Source organism: Netta rufina, assembly GCF_964035555.1.
Source record: "Netta rufina genome assembly, chromosome: 2".
NCBI lineage: Eukaryota > Metazoa > Chordata > Aves > Anseriformes > Anatidae > Netta > Netta rufina.
Genome location: NC_140124.1, coordinates 58,490,812 through 58,512,542, shown reverse-complemented (window position 1 = coordinate 58,512,542; position 21,731 = coordinate 58,490,812). Strand labels below are relative to the sequence as shown.

The 21,731-nt window shown below is 41.8% G+C and overlaps 1 protein-coding gene across 2 annotated transcripts in view; it reads right to left on the bottom strand.

Moving 5' to 3' along the window:
* GLI3 (GLI family zinc finger 3) overlaps nt 1–21,731 on the bottom strand; it is a gene marked incomplete at both ends in the record, with an annotated part of 191,625 nt that overhangs the window by 140,760 nt on the left and 29,134 nt on the right. For both annotated transcript variants that reach the window (XM_084306660.1, XM_084306661.1), the window contains one exon: nt 781–1,023. In XM_084306660.1, coding sequence (XP_084162786.1) covers nt 781–1,023 — 243 coding nt within the window. The remainder of the gene's footprint in view (nt 1–780; nt 1,024–21,731) is intronic.

The following is a 21,731-nucleotide window of genomic DNA, read 5'->3' as shown; positions in this document are numbered from 1 at the left end:
TAAATGATTTTTTGCCATTTAAAAAAAAAAAACTAGAAGCAGATGAAAAAAATTGCTTAACTCCCTCACATTTTGCCTGTGGATAAATCCATTCCACATCTGTGTTCAAGTGTTAGTTAATTTCTTACTTTTTTATTAATGCCTGAGCAGGAATTCAGAAGTTGAAAACATTTGCCTTTTTTTTCCCCCTGTACAACTTCAGGGGACTATAGCTGGGAAAGAAAATGACAAAACTACCCTATTAGCCTGCATGCTTGTGAAAAAGTGAATCCTTAAAAATAATAAAAGCAAACAATAACAGCAGCAATAAAGTTTCCAATCACTCCCCAAATTCTTATTGTACAAGGCACAGTCCTTTCTCCCTTTCTCCTTTTAATACTGCACTTCAAAATTGTTTCCAAAAAAAAAAAAAAAAAAGACTTTGAGGGCTGTTTCATTTTCCTTCTCTGCTTTCTTTAATGAGGCTTTTTTTTTCCTTCGTGTATGAAGGGGGTGGAGCAAATGCAGCACTGGATCGTTGAGGAGGATTAGCAACAGATGATATATCCTGTGGAAGTTGCTTTGCAGTGGCCTGTGCTAATTTTGAGCTGCCATGCAACTGCTCCCTGCTTTTAACTTGAGACAGAAAAAAAAACAGAACACATTTACCTCAACCCTAAGACAGACAAAGGAACTGGCTCCAGCGACGATGCAATGTGACAAATAAAATGACACTCAATTTGACAGCCTCAACAGCCTTCCAACCTTGCTCCCCGAAACAAATCTGCAGCAAATACTCACGGTAATGAGGATCCATGTAACCATTTCTGGGGTCCATAGTAAACAATGTCCCACGATAAGGTACAGAAGGTTCAGGAAGGTGCGATATAGATCCATGGATCTCCTTCTTTATTAATGAGGCCCTTTCCTCGCTAGATGTTGAAGGCTCTTCACTGATCTTGCTGAGGCCTTGCCCACCTTGTGGCTGCATTGTGATTGCGTTCCTTCTCTCTCTGTGATAGGTCTGTCCAGGACTTTCATCCTCTGGAAAAAAATACCAAAGAAGAGAGAGAGAGCAGAAAGAGTGAGAGACTTTTAGTCCATTTTTAGCAAATAAAATAAAAAGTTCTCCCCGCCACCACCATCACTCGAAACGCCGGGGCGCGAGTTAGTGGCCGTCGGCGCACGCTGGGCTGTGAGGGATGCTGTGGGTACGGGCCGAGCACACCAGCTCGGCTCTTGGGCGGTAGATCATCGTGACCCATGCACTGATGCATTTAGCAGCGGGGCTATCAATCCTGCAAGAACAGACACGGACTTGCTGTATTTTTTTTGCCACCGGGACAAGGAGACTGGAAGTTTTGCCTGCCTGATGGGGAGGAAGAAAACAATTTGTCACAAACAGCAGAAGATGAACCCCGCTAGCTGAGCCTAAATCAAACCTCGCCACCCACTGCTGCTCTGCAGCGCTGCTCCAGTCCTTCAGAGGCTTGCTTTTGTGAGAGGCTGGAGCCTTAAAGAAAGGTCATTAGTGATGAGAGGCAAGGTGGGCAACAAGGAAATGGGTAAAATTGCCCAAAATCCAGCACCAGCTGCGTAAGGCAGGCACAACTGGGGACAACTGCTCCAGCAGTGCCACCACAGGGACATGTGTGGAGGATGGTGGAGCACACACCCTCTGTCCTTACTCCCATATCCACAAATTAAAAAAAAATCTCAATGAAAAAGGGGGAAAATGAAAGAGAGTGGGGAGGGTGGAGCCCAAGCCCCAGTCTGGATGACCCCTTAGGCCTATGATATCGCATGTGTGCATTTTAGTATGGGAAGGCAGAAGTATCCGCAGGCCTCCTCTCCACATGTCCATCAGGCCATGGCTCTTCACCTGCTTGTCTCCAGCATCCCCCTCTGAGGCCTTTTTGCCTGCTGTGAAGGGCCCTATGGCCTTCTGATGTTGGATCCACTGGCCTGCCTTGCCTCACAGCTGGGTGTTTAACCAAACCTGGGCTCCCCTGTGGGCCACACATACCCTCTGAAAACCACACCAAGGGGTTCTTCCCCTCAGAAGCCACATGTGGCTTCCCCAGGTGTATTTTACATGTACCAGAAGAGTTTTCTTAGCTGCACAAATATCTACTGTAAACACCCCCCATAGTTGTATTATTGTTTCATTAAAACAGACATTTCTCTAAACCAGTGCATAACTGCTGGCTGGATTCAGGCAGATCCCATGTTCCAGGTACAACCTTGCTCTACAAACCATCTTGTATGTGTGGGCATACACCAGTGTGTCTTGAAGAAATACTTATAAATACTCCTAGCATCAAAAGTTGTTCAAAAGTATATTAAGAACCTCAGATTAAACACTGGGTGCAAAAAGGTAACTGGAAAGGAAAATACAGTACCCTTAGGAAATAAACACAGCTCAGGTACACTTATCCTACAACCCACAGGCAAAGCAGGGTTGTTTACAGCAGTGCCAAGATTTCACCTCAGTTGTCAGAGGCCAGAATATTTGAGGTCAGGGCCACATTTTTACTTACAACTTGCCCTGCTGCACTCATTCAAACAGCAAAGGCACCAGCAGGCAATTCACCATGAGCCTACTCTCACAAGTTCGCCACCAGCGTAACTCAACCTATTTGCTTTCATATAAATTAGATTACAAACAGGCTCCATGCGTATTAGATACCCGGAGTTGAATTTGGGGCATTATACGTACAAACTAGCTACGCCATTACTTTTAATGCTGTGCTCTCCAGGCATTTCCCTGCCCCCTCTCCTCCAAAGTAGGGACAACAACAAAACCCAGCAGTGTAGCCTATTGAGCGCTTAATTATTTTTCTATCTCCAGGTATTACGGCAAGCAGGGTCTGCTGACTTATCAGCATCTTCCAGGGACTGAATTCTTTTAACAGCCAGCGGTAATTCTCCATACAGAGCGCTTCCCGGATTGGTCTGAGGAGAAAGAGTTAATAGAAACAGACAACAACGCTGTAGAGTTTAAACCCTTTGCCCTTTTCTATTTTTTATTAATATGCACAGGCACTGGTCCCTGCTCTGGATTAGCAGGGTTTAAGGTTTCCACTTTTTACACCAAAGCTGTTTTTAGTTAGAGGACTGCAAAAGGGAGTCTAAAACTTTAAAACTTATATGAGGTTTTTAGAAAACTGCTTGTATAACTGAAAAATAAAAAATAAATCACCCCAACCAAAGTCACATTTTCCATCGCGTTTCTCTCTAGCTGGAGTCTTTTATGTTAAATTTCAACCTAGAGTGAACTTTCACTGATGAGATGTAAACTCTTGTAAAAATAGGGGATTACACTCCATTTGAAATCCTGACAGACCCTTAAGCAGAGCAAGCTAACCTGTGCTACCACGGTATGGAAAGCAGCGAGCCAAAGTGATTTGTGTGGCTGTATAATCAATCTGAGGATCAGATAGGATTTCAGTTCTTTTACTCTTCCATATAAAGATAATATTTGTTAAAACTGCCATCCTGGAATACAACAAGAAGCTCATGCCTGTCTTCAGGCTTCAGTTTTATTCTTTCCTTCTCAAAACACGCATGTGTCATGAATCAAGGTACTGGGGACTGGTATGGAACGATTTTTTAAACTGCTGAATGAAATTCAAAACCTACTTTCACTAACTTTGAAACTAAAGGAAAAATGTGTTTCGCTTTAATAAGTTTTCCCTTTTTTTTCTGGTTCCTTAAGAAAAAAAAAGTAAACAAAAGAAAAATCGCATTTTTTCCTCTGTATCAACCTTCTCTCTCTGTCATGAAATTAATGCCGCTTGCTGTTAAAGTCAAGCAGTTTTGTATGCTGCCCACCACATAAAACTTCATGCAGATTTCTTTTTTTTAAAAAAAGTAAACATGATTTTTTTTTTTGCAATAATATGGAATTTCAACAGACAAACATTTTGCTAAGCATTTACTTCCCGCTCTACCCCACAGAGCTGCTTTGGATAGGGGGCAGATGAGGGGGCTTGACAATCACTGCGGTTCAGAACACAAACAGCCGAGAGGTTTGGAAAAGCCCCCTGCTTACACTGAGGGGGAAACTTCTCCGGCAATAATTCTGCCTAGTCTCCCAGAGCCACTTCAGTGAGCCAAAGGGCGAAAGCTGTCTGATCTTGTTCTGTTTCAGCTGAATTGTTCTATCAAGTTTTAGAGTGAGTGCAGACAAGCTGCACCGGGCCAAATTATTGACGGAAACATACTGTCCACCATGGCAACAAGTGGGACTCTATAGCAAAAATGTAAGCAAACAGCCCACTTCCCCGGCAGCATCTGCCAAAGGTTCCTCACAGCCAAACACACAATGGCTGCTACTCCTCTTCTCACGATTTAGGAATAGCCTGCTTTAGGGTCAAGAGAAACATCTGATTTACTAAAATGTTGCAGAGACAAGTTACAGTGAAGGGGACCAATTCTCCCTCATCTCCACCTGCTTCCTACTGGTGGGAGCCCACCGACTTCAGCACCGTTCATCCTGCCTTCTGCAGGTAGAAGAGACAGACTGGGGTGGGGGCAGAGAGTAATCAGGCCTCCAAAGCAATCTGCATAAGCCTCCCTTTCTGCATGTATGCCCTGCGAGCTAGGAGCCAGAGACACGTGTTACAGGCACCCAGTCTGGAACGACTGCATTAATTCAAGATTCTCCCATCCACTCAGAAATACCCGATTTAGTCCGGCTATTATGATCTGAAGCAGTTTTTATTAGAAGTGTTTAGCACCAAGGAGCACCTACCTCATTTAATCAACAGAACAGCTTGCACTGGACAGTGTGTCTGAGCAAACGCACTTCTGGCTGTTCAGCTAATTTACCCAGCAAATTAAAAAGCAGGGCAAACCACAATCAAGCACAAAACTCCATTAAACTTTCTTCCCACGTTAACTTCTTTCCTTTTATCACAGTTTCACAGACCTCAAGAGACAAAGTCAACACTTCTTTATTTTAAACCTCGTAGAATCAGCAACTATATATATATATATATATAAAAAGAAGTTGAAATCTACTTGATATACCCTGCTGAAAATCACCCCCAGAACACTTTAAAGTTACCCCGGCTTAAAGGAGACACCACCGGTCCGGTTAAATCTGTCCCTGCGCCAAGTTCCCCACCGCCTTCCTGCAGGCGACTGGCAGGTAGCAGCGTTGCTGCCGCACGAGCAACCTGCCGGCACGCTGCACCTGGGTAAGAGAAGAGGCAACGTACTTACAACGCAGTCCAAAAGACCCTGGCTTACACGCTCTCCAAGCTCTTCTCTTGACCAAAATTCTCTGGCTACCAGGCTGTGGACATTCCTCCCTCTCTTTTTCTCTCTCTCTCTCTGCCTTTCCCCCCCTCTCCCTGTCTCCCTCCCTCTCTCTCAGAGGCAGTGCTTCTCCCATTAGAGGAATTAAAAGTGGTTGGTGCCATGCTAAATTTAACAAGCTCATTAGTATTCTTCCTGTGTGCTTCCTAGTGAACTCTCCCTATTCAAGCAGCTCTCTCTAGCTGAGGGGTCAGGCGGCTAATCATTAAATCAAACTAATGTCACCCTATCACAATCGGCCTAAGAGAAGGAGGGTTTATTATTTCAGTTTATGCTAAATAAACGGTTTTACAAATGGTCTCCAAGCAAGGTCAACAGCAGCTTCAATTACAAGACAAACTTAACAAGAGTTGCTATAAACCAAGTGCTCCATGTTGACCTAAGCACAAGCTCAGCTCCGCATATTGCCACTAGCAGGATTGTACAGGAATGCATATTGTAAAATAAAGGAGAGGGTAATCTTTTCTTTGCCAGAATTTGTGACTGCACAGAGACTGCTCATTCACCTCTCCCCAACCAGCTTGCTGCTCAGCTCAATTCACCCCACACAAAGGCTGAAGACCAGACCTCAATGGACCGAGTGAAACATGTTCAAAACTAGGCTCTCTATTGTGACTGAATTTCTTAACATCTTTTCAAAAAGCGGAGAATGCCTTGAGGCTAAAGGAAGAAACAGGCTAATGGTGAATTGGGAATACTGAGCAAATTTCAGAGCCCTTTCCTCCTAGCTTTTGAGGTTGAAAGCAAGCTCTTTCCTTTCAAGTTTCAAAGTCCTTTTTCCTCCCGCAGTGTCACAGAAGGATTTGAAAAGAAGGTAATTGTGCTCACAGTCCCCCTGATCAGAGCTTACGTCCTATTTCTGGTATTTCGGAATACTTCTTGCAATAATGGTGCATATAGCTCAATCCCTTAACCGTCCTGCACTCTGCAATTGCTCATTAAATGAACAATTGCTGGTATAAAATGCCTTTTATGTTCAAGGTCTGGATATAAGATAAGCATTCTAGTACTCTAAATTTGGTTTACTAAGGAAACTCTCCATCATTAAATTACAAAACTGAAGTCAGAATATCAGCCGTTCCCAGAAAAGTAGCATTTTAGGTTGCTGTGAACCAGAAGGCAGGGGGGAGGGGGATGCAAAAGAGATTGACTACTTAAATTCTTAATAAAATAGGTATCTACTAAGAAAGCAATTTCCCTCACGTTTAAGAAGATCTAAGTTTTTGAGACCTGGTATTTTCTTTCTTGGAATAATATAGTAGAGCAATTGCCAAGCTCATTAGGACATGGGCATCTGCAGCTTCTTGCATACATCCATTGATCACTACTTTCTGGCCACCTTAAGAGCAAAGCAGTAGGAAATGCATCCGCAGGATTGTGCCTGCCTTTAAAAGCCTGCGTTGTAACCAAAGTTTTGTTTTGGGTGGGTACAGTAGTCTAAATTGAGCACCAAGTTCGTTATTTCCCTGCATTTGGAGCAATTGTACATGAAGCACGCGCTCTGGAAAGGCTAACACAGATATGAAGCACAATGCTCATAATCGCTTTTAAAAATAGAGACCAACCATACGAGAGGCTACAAAATCTGTTAGATAACAAGTACAGTACTTACCTTCTTTGCAATGCTTAAGCATACCTTATACAAGACTTTTATTATAAATAGCATACACTATCTGAGCTCACCACTGAAAATGTATAGATTTATACTCCCGTTCGTAATGGATTTTCAGCTTAGTTATTTTTCCATTACCATATGTATAGTATTTTCCAGAAACTGATTTGTGACCTTTGGAATACAAATACACAGCTCTTTTCTCTGAATTCTTGTTTGTTTCCATAAACATGTTATATTCTTTTGTTTTTAAACAAAAACTTTAACTCTCACTGTAAGAAAAAGGATTTATCAGCAAGACTAAGTAGAACTGCCTACGGACCCAATCCTGAAAATACTTACATAATACTCCACCCCCTGCTATTTTATACAAGTGATATGTATATTCAGTCTAGCTGCACATACAGCACAACTCAATTCAGTCCTTTTCTCCAAGCAAGAGGAAGCCAGGACACAGTTTCTACGACTTCCAAAACTGAGCCTGATCCTACACTCTTCTGGATCAGTGGCAGAGCTCCCGCTGACCCAAATGGGCCTTTACATAGCTAACGCTGCTCCACCACTGCGTTAGCAGTGCATTTCTACCACCTGAACCACGGCTCGCAGAGTTTTCCAGCCGTGCACATAACTCTTCCCCAGGACTGCTGGGGAAGTTGCTAACTGTACAAAGCATCTTAGAATTCAGTTAAAGAATTCAGATATAACTGGGAGTCTGTTTCTCCACACCCTAGCATCAGATCTATAGACAGATGCCAAAAATCTCATTCAAAATGAGAAATCCTACTTCAGGAACACAGGGCTACCTATACACACAAAGGCACAGGGCGCTGTGCAAACCTCTTTGTCAGTCCCAGGAATCTTCCCTTCAAAACGCAGACAAGGAGGGCAAAAGGCAGGGCTGGGCTGCCTTGCCCCTGGCCCCAACATCCTGCCGAGCAAGGCAACAATATTTTGCAGGGCATGGGGAAAAAAATAAATAAGTAAAAACAAGCAACATCTGGGAATGTGTGTTTACTGACCTGATACTCAAGCCATCCCACTAACTTCAGTGACCTTGGATCAAGCTGCTGAAGCTGTCTGCTGAGCCAGATTCCCGCAGTATCCTGTTGGCCAAGTTTGCCTAGAGTCACTCAGGTGAGCGGCCAGCCAGTCCGTACACACAGCCTGAGCCTCTGAAGCATGGAGCCCCAGCCTGCTGGGCTGCAAGCCTCGGTGGAGCTAACGGAGGCACCAATCCTCAGCAACTTGCAGGGTCAGGCCCCCAAAGAAATGGGAGCCTCCTTTCTCAACAAGCTGTCTCCCAGCCTATTTCCACCCAGGCTTTAAAATAACAAAAACAAACAATTTAAACCAAAACAGCTGAAAGCCATTTTCTCCCTTCCCAAATTCAGTGCTACGTGTTTCTCCCATTACAGACAGTGGATTATTGCAGTGATACTTAACACCGCTCGCGAGTGCAGCCCCCGATGCTCTGGTTTAGGTGTTAGTGACGACATCGGCTGCTGTGGAAGAAACACTAAACCCCACACCCAGGTATCGAGCAGGTGGTGAGCTTTTAAGTTTACCTTCGTGGGGCCTACAAGGCCAAATCCTGCTTGCTTTACTCACACCATAATCCCAGGGATTCGGTGAAACTATTCGTGCAAGTAGAGCAAGAGGGACTCGGGTCCAGCATCAGCACTGCGCAGGCTATTGGGCAAGTGGGAAATGTCTTGGAGATGTTTGTTAACACGGTAAAAAGAACAGAACGCAGGCATAGAAGACATTTGAAGGGAGAATTAACTGGCAAAATTAACACTTAGATATATCATTTCTCATTGTAAATTCACAGGACCAGAAAGTAGGCAAAAACATTTCCCCTCCTTGGTAGAGTACATTTAATGTTCTGATTTTGCTACTTAAGGACTGAGAAACTCACACTAGGAAAAAAAAAAAAAAAAAAAGGACCTCTTGCAAAAACAACCTGACTTTTTTTCATTTCCCCTTTTATAAAGTGTTCCACCGTACAAAATTCAGTAAAGCCTACAAGTTGCTGTGTAACAGCCCCAAACTCTTTGCTCCAAGTCTGCTGATGGGGGCTGAAACCAAACTTAGCACTTTCAGAATATCTCTGGGACTAGTGCTCCGCTCCGACATCTAGCCTCTTCAAAGAACCGGGGTCTCAGATAGAGAGAAAAACGACTGCAGACATCAGGATCTGACTATTGGCAACCATTTCTCATCGGGGAAAAGCTCCTCAGCCTCTTGCAAGACACTCCAAAGCATCCTGATTTGAAAACGTTATGAAGTTCCTTCCATTAGCCCGTTATTAGGCTGTTAGTCACTGCTTACTTTGAGCGGGCTAATTAGTTACATCAAAGGCGCTACAATAAATTCCCAGGAGGGTTTTAGGGGGGAAAAATGTATTTCTCAACCATCTAATAGTGCATTTATGCCTATCTGAGGGTAACCGCCTCGTTTCACTCGTAGACACTGGGGGACATATTCTGTGGTGCTGTCACTTTCTACCAAGCCAGCAGCAACACCGGGCCTTAAAGCTGTTTTACAAAGCCGTTTGTAGCCTGACGTAAATTAGATTAGCCATGCTTAGAAGCCAGGAAAAAAAAAAAAAAGCAAAATAGTGACAGAGGAGTTATAACCCCGCTTTGGTACACCATCTCCATTTCTAACACCTACAGGCCATACACCTCAGCAGCAACAGAATATAAAAGTTACTGTAATTAGTGTTTTGCATACAAAGTTAATATCTTTCCTTTTTTTTTTCCTAATATGGGTTCAAACTGCTAAATGCAATCACTATCCAGTCACTAAGCAGTTTGTAACAACCCAGAGCCATGACAACCCTTCAGTTTAGATGGCAGATATCACCTATTTCCTTGCGAAATTTATTTATTTATTGCTGCATCCTTTTGCACAGTTGCAGTAAGAGTCAGTGTTTCCACAATATCCCTGTACTTCTGGCCTCTGAAGCATACCAGCTGTTTAAAAATATGTTAGAGGTTACTCTGCCCTGATTTGCAGTAGCTGCAATCGCAGCTGAGAACAATGACTTCATCAAGGTCTCAGATTAAAATGATATATACATTTTTTTGTGTGCAGAGGTATACAGATATCTATAGATACATATACAGGTACACACACGTATGTATGTACACGTGCACACACAAATTCAGCCACACCCTACATTTCATAAAATCCAGCTGATTCTAGAAGAAGCTCTGGATGATACATGGATGTTGTTGCACAAGCACACACACAGGCACGGTGGCTACCTGAACACAGAAATGAGCTTTTCACAACCCTCATCAGAAGTTTAAACTATTCAGGAGGGGAAGAATGCTGAACAACAAATGCAAGAATTATAGCTAAGGATGCAAAAAACAAAGAAAAAACCTCCTCAGAAAACACTGAAGTCCTGCAAACCAAAGGATTTGAATATGCTTTGAATGTTCTTCTAGTCATTAGTCCATTAGTTAAAAACTGCAGAGCTACTAATCCACAGAAATTGTCATATACTCCTTTTATCTACACTGTGTCTCCCCAAGAATCTGGTATCCTTGAGAAAACCACAAACCTGAAACCATCTCTTTACCTAGCAGATAGGTGCAGTAAGTATAAAAGTTCACAGACTGCCTTCCCTGCCTATACCATGGAGGTACCTCCCTCCTTTCAATAAAAGCCTCTCCTTATACCTTAAAAAGTGATGCACCTTCCCAGAGGCCAACCTCTTTCTCTTCACACCATTCTTCTGTTTTCTCCATCGTGCAGGATGCACAAGTTGTGGCAGAGATGCGTGCTGCCATACTACCTCACAGAGTTACAGTCTTCAAATCCCAGTTACCAAGTATACTACCACCAGCTGAAAATAAAAAGATGGAGCCCCAAGGACTGGTGCATGTTGACTAGGCAAAAAAGGATAGAGATCATTTTGTAGGTAAAAAAATATGCTAATCGTTAATGTTTTCTGTTGAGTTCCAGAGATAAACAGAACGTTTTTTGAGATTTCACTTTTCTGACTACATCTGCCTCGATCTTTCTAACCTTAATGTTCTGTAACAGATTTTAAGACATTGGGATATTTCTGCAAGCTTTTAACAATCTAATTGCATTTATTTAAATGCTTGTAACTATCTTAAGCAATATTCTGTTTTTCCATTTATCATCATGCAATGGACACCTGAAATCAGGCAGTTAAGTCATAATAATAGTCATACCTTCAAAACATTTCCAAACATTTTTTAGTAAAACGTCACCCTCTCTTCCTATTACACTAGCCATGGCAGGTTAAGATTTCTTAACTTGTTAATTATGTGCATGGATGAAGGCACCAAAACAATCTGGCAAAAGGGGATTTCGTTGTTTCCTTATTATTGTTGGCCACTTGGATTTTCAGGCAACACTCATTTCATACAAAAATAAACAAACTACATTTCATTCCCTCCTCCCCGCCCCCCACCAAAATAAACACAGTTTTTATGGGTTAAAGGCTGGAGAAGAAGGGAACCACCTGAAAACTTAATTCACTTTGACTATTTTGAGTCACCATCCCCGGAGGTCTTCAATAAACATGCACACGTAGAACCTAGTAGCATGGTTTAGTGGTGGACTTCAGTACTAGATTAAAGGTTGGCATAGATGATCTTAGAGGTCTTTTCCAACCTGAGTGATTCTATGATTTACAAACAAGCAAAAAAGACCTCAACTGTCTCCTGTCCAGGGGTATCATCACCTCTGTGTACTGAGAAAGAACGTGGAACTGTAGCCAGGAAGGATTCATTCCAATTGAGAAAGTATTCTAACAAGAAAATTGGATTTTATTGAAAAGAGCCTATTAAAAAAAAAAAAAAAAAGTGGGAGGGAAGAAAAAAAGAGGGGAAAGGATTAAAAAAAAAAAAAAAAAAAAAGACTGCCTCAAATTTACTACTAAGAATTCTAACTATTTCTAAAAGGGCCACAGACTTTTTCTAAGTACAGGAGAATCAGCACTAGCAGTCATGACTGAACCTTCAGTTCTTACGCAAGTAAAATTTTCATGGGAGAATTCACATTGGAGTCTGGGTTTGAAGATCCCTCTGTTCTTCAGATCTCTCCCTGGTCTTCCATAAGTCACTTCATTTCTCACAACTTTGCCTTCTTCACTCACCAAATTGATAAAATGCTGATGGACCATAATTTCATAAGAGAAATAGTATTCCTACAGAGCAAATAGTCACGGGAAACATGGAAAGATACAAAGTCCATTTGATATATATATACAAAAAGATCCAGTTAGATCTGAAGACAAAATATACTGAATAGTCAGCGTAAAGCTGCCTTACATCATGCCATATATTAAATGTTCCGATTCTGCAAAACATAGCATGACTCCCACTTCTGTTACGTAAAATGGGTGTCCACAATTTACACAACTTGTCCACAAATACAGAACTGTTGACTAATAAGTATTTACCACATCCCTCTACAGAAAGAAGAAAAAAATATGAGGAAAAAAAAAAAACAAAAAAAAAAACAGGAAAACAATAAAAAGTCAATCTTTCAAACGTTCTTTGCCCTGACTCTGACTTTGGATTTACACTATCCAACTCTCCTGCCTGTTGTACCATTAGCAGAGAAATTTTGCCAGTGTCCCCCTCTACGCATCTAAGCTACCTTAAGTTCTGAATGATGGCTTAAGCTTCCTGAAAACCTGAGTAATAAAAACGGACTTGATCTACCGGTGTTCTCCAGCCTACTAAATATTCAAAGATTGTTTTTTTTTTTTCTTTCAAAGTAGTAGTTCTCTTTCTTCTCCAGTACAGGACATAAGGTCCATCTTGCCAATAAGGGTTTTTTTGCCCCCTTTACAGAGCAACTAGTGTCTTTTGGAACTATGATACAGATATATTTCAGATCAAACTGCCAAACCTTTAAGATTAATTATAATATTTTCATTTTAATCTCATTGTTTGGGCCTGTTTTAGTACAAGCCTTGTGAAAGCAAAAATAGCAAAAGATAATCCATAACCTAAACACCTAATGTTACTTCTGCTGTTACTCGTGGCATCATCAGCCATGCCACAGCCATTTTTTGTTTTAAGGCAGAAAAACTTGCAGATGATATCCTATAAAATGCAATTAGTCTTTTTAGATGTACCAGAATTGTAACATCAAAACGGGCTAGATGTAAAGAACAAATTCCCATTAGAAAATGCCATTTTTTCATGGCAAAAAGATTGACAGACCACAGTCTTCTCCTAGCAGAATATGTATCTGGCTTGCTTGTTGCAACTCCCTTCTTAAGACTAAAAAAACCTTTTCCAGAGCAGTAAGGTTACCACTGTCAGCTTCACTGAACTGCATACTTCCCTTTCTTTCAGGTCTTATCTTCAAAAATCACGGAAACAAAGATGTAAACTTGGACATTAAAGAGTGTTAACATCAAAGTACATGCACTACTTTTGATATTAACCAAAGCCTTGAACCAGCAATCTAACAGACACAAATCAGCGGTGTCTATATAATTTCAGAAACTGTTGAACTGAGCTCTCTGCTGTGGCCTGCATTTGCTCACTGGCTTTTCAAAGCATAGTATCAGTATGTTTTTACAACTAGCTGCCGATCAAGCAAGCAGCAGGAATGCAATTCATCTCTCCAAACACATGAAGCCTTCCATTTGTTTCTTTTTATCTAATACATTCTGAAATTTTAAACTCTCCATCCAGGGCAATTCCCTCTCATTGGGGCAAACACTTGTTTGTATCCCATACAAACAAGGGCTACAAAAACTATAACCCTTTGGTTTACATAAAGAATTACCGTATACCATCTCAGACACCTTATGTAGAGATGTTCAGCCTTTACTCAGAGTTGTCCCATCATGAACCCACTAGACATAAACTGTAGTTCCCAAGGATAACTACAGAATCCATTGGGCACAGGAAAATTTAGAGTCCTGTGAGAAAGCACGCTGCATGAAGCCCAGGGAAGCTTTCAGGCTGTTTCCACTCCAAGACTCAATCCTGATCACTGAGAGACTTGCTGATGTTAGTGAAGCTTATGAGCCAATGGCGCCTATTTTCAAGTTACAATTCTGTGTCAAAACAAGGTGAAACTTGCCATTTTGCTGGGAAATTCTGGGAAATTAAGTTTTGAAAGACTGTCTCAGAGACAAAGCTTGTTGAAGCCGCAAATTAAAGTGGAAAAAAAAACATACAAATGCCTGAAGAAGTTATGTAAACAGATGCCACTAACATACATGTATACTTCATCCTGTCACATCTGACTCCGCATTCACAACAGCATGTCAGTACCCAGTTCTCTTCTCAGCACTCAATTGCAAATGCCCTCATTGAAAGATTTTTTTTAACCATGTTAAAATATAACCATCTCCTCCAATATGTAACCATCTCCTTCTACACCACTACCTTCTTTACCCTAACCTCCTAAGGAAACAAGGCTAAATAAAACCATTTTTGACTGTGAGTCAGGAGTTTCTGTACTAAATAATTACACACACACACAAAAAAAAAAAGACAACAGACAGGTGGAGGAAATGCTGTTACCAGCCCCTCCAACACCAACTTTACAGAGAGATTTACGTTTATCATACAAGAAAGCATCCAAGGAGGAAGGTGCAATAAACGTCCCATCAGAAGAAAAATCTGTGATCAGAACCAGCACCTTATTAGACATCAGAGAATCCAGACAGAAAGCCATGCCCTGGAGGAAATCCCGAAGTAAGCCCATTCCCACTCCAAGCTGCTTTTGTGCTGCTAAGGGGTGTGACTCAGAAAATTTCCAGAATAAATCTTCCGACTTACAGCACCCCGATGTGCTAAAATTCACATGCAGTGCTGCGCACTAAGGCACTATCTGAATGATTAAGAGGTCTACGCTGTTTGCAAGTAAATGAGGACTATTCTGAGGACCAGGCAGTTGTCTTCTGAGTTTCAGTCGGTCACTGAGAAGGAATACACAGGAATGCTTTCATACACCCAACTTACCACCCGCTCACAAATATGTAGGCAGGAAAATGGTGACTGACTATACCTTGTTTTTGCCAGACTGGCCGTAAAACCTGTCACAGACTGGAAATTAGGAAAACTATACATGTACAGTCTTTATAAAGTCTAACAATTAAAAACGTGACCCAGGAGTGAACATAGCCATCTTCATAGAAGAGGAGTGCAGTTGTAGAAATGTTAGACCTTGACAGCAGAAGTTGGGTTTACAGGCAAAAAGGGCCTTTTCCTCAACTCCTCCAGAAGACAAAACCACTATTCACTTCAATGGAAGTTACAAGCAGGAAACAGCGGCAGGAGTGGGCCCAAAGGAAACAGGGAACAAATTGCACCTTAAACCAATAAAATTCCTATGCCCAGCAAGTTGTCTCATTACTGAGGTAAGTAATTACAATTTTAATGGAATGTGAGCGGATTTCTAAATCATTAGGCAATGTACACAGAATGTCAACAACATGGCAGAACGGTGGGATACCAGCACTTGGAAGGACAGAGAAAATCAGCCAGAACTGCTTAATCACCAAAGACTCAGTCCTGGAACCACTCATCTGAGGAGTACTACTCAGGAAGATCCATCACATGAATGCAGCTATCTACATTTAAGGGCAGTAAGCCCTTAATTTATCCTTCCTTTTCCCAAATTGGAATGTTTTACTTGTAATGACTTGAGAGTAAGTATGTATTTTTGCCACAACTGTTTGTAAAACAAAATTATGACAGTGTTTGCCAAGCTTTGCATACACATGCACACATATATTGCTATTAGAACACTAATGTAACAGGAAGGATCATCATTTGAACCCAGCATCCAGCCCTTAAGACATGGCAAAATTAAGGTGGCTTGTGGACCGTCATGTTCATAATTAACATCTATTTCAAGATGCATACAAAGTTACATATTGTTTTTATTCTACAGAAGCCCTGCTTCATGGGGTGGACAGCATGTGTTTAGTTCTCTTCTCAGAGTTCAACATGTGGCCCCTCTGCTTCATTTACTGCACTTCATTGCAATCCAGCTCTCCAGATAGAATTACTCATTTCTTTCCGGGCTTTTAGTGCTCATCACAATACTATTGGCATGCTTCATGAGCATTAATAGAATGTATTTTACCATGGTCCTGTGAGGTAGAGAGATGGTATCATTCATCACATACACAAACTACCCACTTAATGTCCCTAATTGCAGGTACTCAGTGTAAGAACCTGAGAACCCAAGTTTTCAGAGCATTTACCATGACTTTGTGATATAACTAATAATATTTTAATGTCTTGTATGTAGCTTCATATAGTGTAAACAAAAAACAAAAGAAAGCTGAATGGAATGCAGAATGTGGCAGCCGTAAGAAATGGGTGCTTCCAATTCAACCCACTGACCCCTTTGAAGCAAACAGACAAAATGCCCTGTAGCAGTAGTAAGTTATACCCTAGGACATCTAGGGCAGGAGAACATGAATATCTCACCACAGGTTCACAGACATTTGCTGATAACTGCAAATTTTGCATACTGAATTCCACCTTAGCCTTTGAAGAAGGTTGCTCTAGTGAGAACAAACTTTCTGCTTCTTCCACTGAAGTGTACTTCTACTGCTCCATCTTTCATCTTGTTCTTTTTAAAATGCTGCATTGTTCCTACTAATATCTCCTCATCCCAGTCCTTTTTGCTGCACCCACACTCCTTTCCAAAAACTCTTATCTCAGACTCGTTATATCTGACAATACATGCTAGCCGCAGTCTCAGCTATCCAGCCTGTCTCCATACTGTTCCTTGTGAAGTGAATCTTCTTGCTCAGCTGTTCCCAACTTCTCTCTCAACGTCTTTTCCTTGACCTTCAGTCACATACACCAGCCAGTATACCCTGTTCCTGATGATTTCCCATGTCTACCTCCAAGTTCCCACCTAATCCCAGCATACTGAGCTGGGCTCCTTTCCCCTGCCTTTCTTTTTTTTTTCTCCCCCCTCTCCAGATATTTTCTCTGTCATCCCCTTTTCCCCTCTGATGGTTCTCCCACTCTACAACCTGTATTTAATCAAACAAAATTTCCCCCATTGTTCTTGGCATCAAACTCTGAGCTAGCACAGGAATACAGACAGAGGTGGGGGTGTCTTTCATAGGGCATTAGGAACAGTGGGAATCCTGGCTACCTGTTTCCAGTGGGTTCTTCAGTTTCCTTTCATTTGCTTTATATTGTTAACATTGCCTTTTCTTTACTGCAGCAAAAACTTGTAGTCTTAAGGATTTCCTTCTTAAGGAAGCATTAGCTGACTGGGGACTTTGTAGTACTGCTAGTGATCACCTGGAGAAGAAAAAGCACATGCTCCCTATCTTGACAAGAACACTTTCTTTTTTTTTAATCCAGGATCAGCGAAGATTGATGAACTGTGCAGTACAATTAATTGTCACTGTTCCCAGATAAGTTATTAAAGCTGTGGAATAATTAAATCACATCCCGTCTTTCTTCTTACATGGTCTGGACAATTTCCATGTCAAAGAAACACAGGTAGAAATGAGAAGTGGGAGAAAAACTTTAGATTTATTTACTTGCAGAATTTGACTTCAGATGGCTTTGAAACAGCTCACTGCTGGAGGACAGAATTGTGAAAGAACTGCCGTGAATGAGTACGTGTGGGTGTTTGTAAAGAAGGCAAAGGATAACCTTAGTGATTCATGAAAACTTCCCAGGCATTTGAGTGTAGCTGGTATATGTTTATTTTTTAACCAATTTGAATTTTAACTTGCATTGCCAAAGTGTTTCATTTCAAAGTTTGGGGAAGTTGTATTTACCATCGAGAGATAATAAGTTTTAAAAAACTGCTAGCGTCCCTTAACAGCTAACAAATCTGGAGAGAAAATCAAGCACAGAGCAAAATTGGGACGAGGGAGTTGTTAACAAAAAAAATACTTCTCCCTTCAGCTCTACAAAGAGATCACAGAACAGTTCTTTACTCAAACCAGATTTTAGATGCTTCCTTCCGTGCGCAGTACATATGGCTTGCATCTATTTTTTCTTTAAAATGGAGTTACATTTCTTCCTGTTAGTAAACATATCAAGGATTCTATGAGAACTAACAACAACAAAACTTTTCCTGCTTTTAATGTAGATTGAACATGTGTATTTCAAATAGGAAATCATTTCTCTAACCATATGCATGAACAGAATGGCTTCTTATGAGCTAAAAAAGCAGGTAAAAAAGCCTTACATAAAATTGTGAGAATTTGTTCATTTTTTTGAAACCATTTGAGGAACTCTGTGTCTAGCACAAAAGTACTTTACAAAGACTATGAATTTAACTTGAGAAGAATACCTGTGTTACCTTTTCCCCTCCAAGCTCCTTACTTTCCCACCTTTCTCCTTATTCCACTTTTTCTCTTTTATTCACCACCCCTTTTTTTCTCGCCTTTTTTTCCTCATCAAAAAGTCACTGTTGAGTAAAATATGAAAAGCTAGCATGAGAGCAAATAATTCCTTTCCACTGCCCTATCACCCCTTCTTCTTCCATCCTGAAGGCCAGAAAGTAATTCAGAAATAAAAGTTTGTAGCGATTTTAAGCTATGCTAACAAGCCTAATATCACAGGTTTTCATGCTTCCAAAATAACAACATTGTCCATCCGCTCCCCCAGCTGGCTCTAAAGGGTTTCATTTCCTTCACAACCTCCTCAGCTTGGTTTCAAATACAATAGTAAATCTGACCATGCATATAAGCAGCTATGCAAAAGTCCAGATTGCTGCTACTAATGCTATTTGTCTGTTTTGCACACTGATGCTGAAAACATCAGAAATCTGCATCAAAAAAATGTGCAAAAGCTACTTCAGAAACTAAAGCATGCGAGTATTAAAGATAAACACGGCTAGCGGAAATCCGATAGTGAATGAGAGCTAACAGAGATCTAGAGAGATAGCAGGATCTGGGGACAGCTTATGCAAATATAGGCACAAGAATGCTACCCACTATATGAAAACCCCAAGATGGGGGTGGGGTGACACAGCAAAATGGAAATCCTAGCTGATCCCATGGGCTACCAAGCTGCACACGTGGAACTGGCCTTTAAGGGCAGCACAAACCTGAGATAAAACACAAAAAGGGTGCTGGGGAAGACAAATCTGTACCTGGGCTGGTGCTGGAAATGCTCTACAAATAAGCTCTAAAAGCTACGCATGCTAGAGAAAAATACGCCATGGTGATGGCATCCAACATCACGTTGGTGACAACTGTGTACAAACAGAGCAATGAGTTTGGGAACAGTCAAAACAACAACTACAAGCCAGTAATTTTGAACAAAAAGGTCTAACGTATCCACCCAACTCTGACAGGCTAGTTATTTGATACTAATTGGGCTCTGCTAACAGCATGGCAAGAGAGGCTGTAGTGTGGGACTATGGACAGCAGCAATTTATCTAATCTTAACACAGACCTTTGTTATCACAGCTTGGTATCAATATTGTACTGCCCTCTGAAAGCCTCCCACTCTAGTATTTCCACAGTTGCTACTACACCGATCACAATGACTTTTGCCAAAGCATCAAATTTTCCCAGCAAAAGGCACACACTAAATAATGACAAGCCTAAAGCTCTCATTAACAACCTTTTCACCCATCCATCCATCCATCCACCCACCCATCCAAGAAAGCAGCACAAAGCACACGGTCCCAGCCTTTGCCCACATTTCCTCTTCCCATGGCCAAGCTGCCCAGACGTCACTGCACACAGAAGCACCACAACAGCAGCTTTTCTTCATGGGTACCATACATCTCTTGGCAGGCTACAAACCAAACTGTGTTTCTTCCATCTCAGAAGAGATACAAATAAACAAGGTCAGTCTTACCAGGATTGCACACAACTGCACACCACAGACGTCATCACTGACTTGACTCTCAGCCTTTTAAATCAGAGGTCTTGTCCATATAATAAGTATATTTCTTTCAAAATAGATGACCACAAGTACATCTGTGATGGTAACAAAAGCAGCTGAGCTGTGTCCACACAGCAAGCCATTTGGAAGAGCCCTTACTGGCCAAACCACTTGTGTTTTTCTTGAGCTCAGTTCTGGAAATATCTGAACAGTTACTGCTGTACTGTCCCTCATGATATCCTTGTCTCTATATTGGAGGGATATGGATTTGATGGATGGAACACGGTGAGTAAGGAATTCTCCACATGGACACACTCAGAGAGCTGCTGTCAACGGCTCAGTGTCCAAGTGGAGATCAGTGTGGAACCTCATGAGGTTCAGCAAGGCAAAGTGCAAGGTCCTGTATCTGGGCTGGGACAACCCAAATCATGAATACAGGCTGGGCCTAGAATGGGTTGAGAGCAACTCTGAAGAGAAGGATTTGGGAATAGTGGCTGATAAGAAACTCAGCATAAACCGGCAATAAGCACTTGCAGCCCAGAAAGCCAACCTGAGGGAGGTGATCCTCCCCCTCTGCTCTGCCTTTGCAAAACGCCACCTCAGCACTGTGTTCAGCTCCCAACACAAGAAGAACACAGTACTGTTAGACTGAAGCCAGAGGAGAGCCACAAGGATGACCAGAAGGCTGGAGCATCTCTCCTGTGAGGACAAGCTGAAGGAGTTGGGGTTGTTCAGGCTGGAGAAGAGAAGGCTCCGGGGAGGCCTTGGAGTGGCCTGACAGTACCTAAAGGGGGCCTACAGGAAGGCTGGGGAGGGACTCTGTCAGGGAGTGTAGCGATAGGACAAGGGGGAATGACTTTAAACTAAAAACGGGTAGGTTCAGATTAGATATAATGAAGAAATTATTTACTCAGAGCATGGTGAGGCCCTGGCACAGGTTGCCCAGAGAAGCCCCATCCCTGGAGGTGTTCAAGGCCAGGCTGGATGGGGCTTTGGACAACTTGGTCTGATGGGAGGTGTCCCAGGGGGGTGGAAATGGATGATCTTTTTGTCCCATCCAGTCCAAACCATTCTATGATTCTATGAATAAAGGCACTACCCTCCAGTAACAGAAAACAGATCTGTGCAGTTCCTAGGCTGCTGGCCTTGATTAGCTCTCAGGATCCAAACCACATCATTGCTTGTAAGCTCTTCTTAGAAGTTGTAACTCAGATGGCAAGAGAGGAGGGAGGCAGGGTTCAACAGAGGACTTCTGTAAAGCCCCTGACAGCCATCCCTCATTAGCAGATGAACACTTCTTAGAATCAGAGAGACAAAATTTGAGGAAGAGAAAGTTTGGTGCCACAGTATCCATAAGGACATCACTTTGAAGTGCTGCTTCTTTGAAGTATGAGTAGTAACTGCAAAAATGTGAAGTTCTTGTGAATGAAATTGAGCAACAAGGAGAAAAAAATAAAATCAAAATACTCCTAGCATTCCTGAAGCATGCCAATAAGCAAGAAACTACAGCCAGGCTAGAATACATATAATACTCCCCCTCATGATACTGCAACTTGGACTAGCATAGGAACAGAACTTAGAAAGGAAGAGTTTTAACTGGTACTACTCCATCAATTCCCTCTTTTTTCTTCCTGTTGTTTCTGCTTCATGTCCTTTCCATTCCTAGCACAGAAAGAGGAAAAAAAATAACAAATTGGAGAATATGATTTTAGTGTCATGACTGTCATGTCAGCTGTTCGTGGATAGAGAAAGTACACGTAGTAATAAAGCTCAATTTAACAGTGAGGGATAAAGATCCATCCTTTCTATAGGAAAATATCAGCACTGAGGATCCCTCATGAACAGCACCATATTTTCTGCAAGACCTCATGGTTTCCCCAGTAAGACAGGGATAATCTGCTCCAGGGCATATTTCTGTAGGACATTAGCAGCCTCATACAGTCCCCAGAGTTCAGATTTTAGAG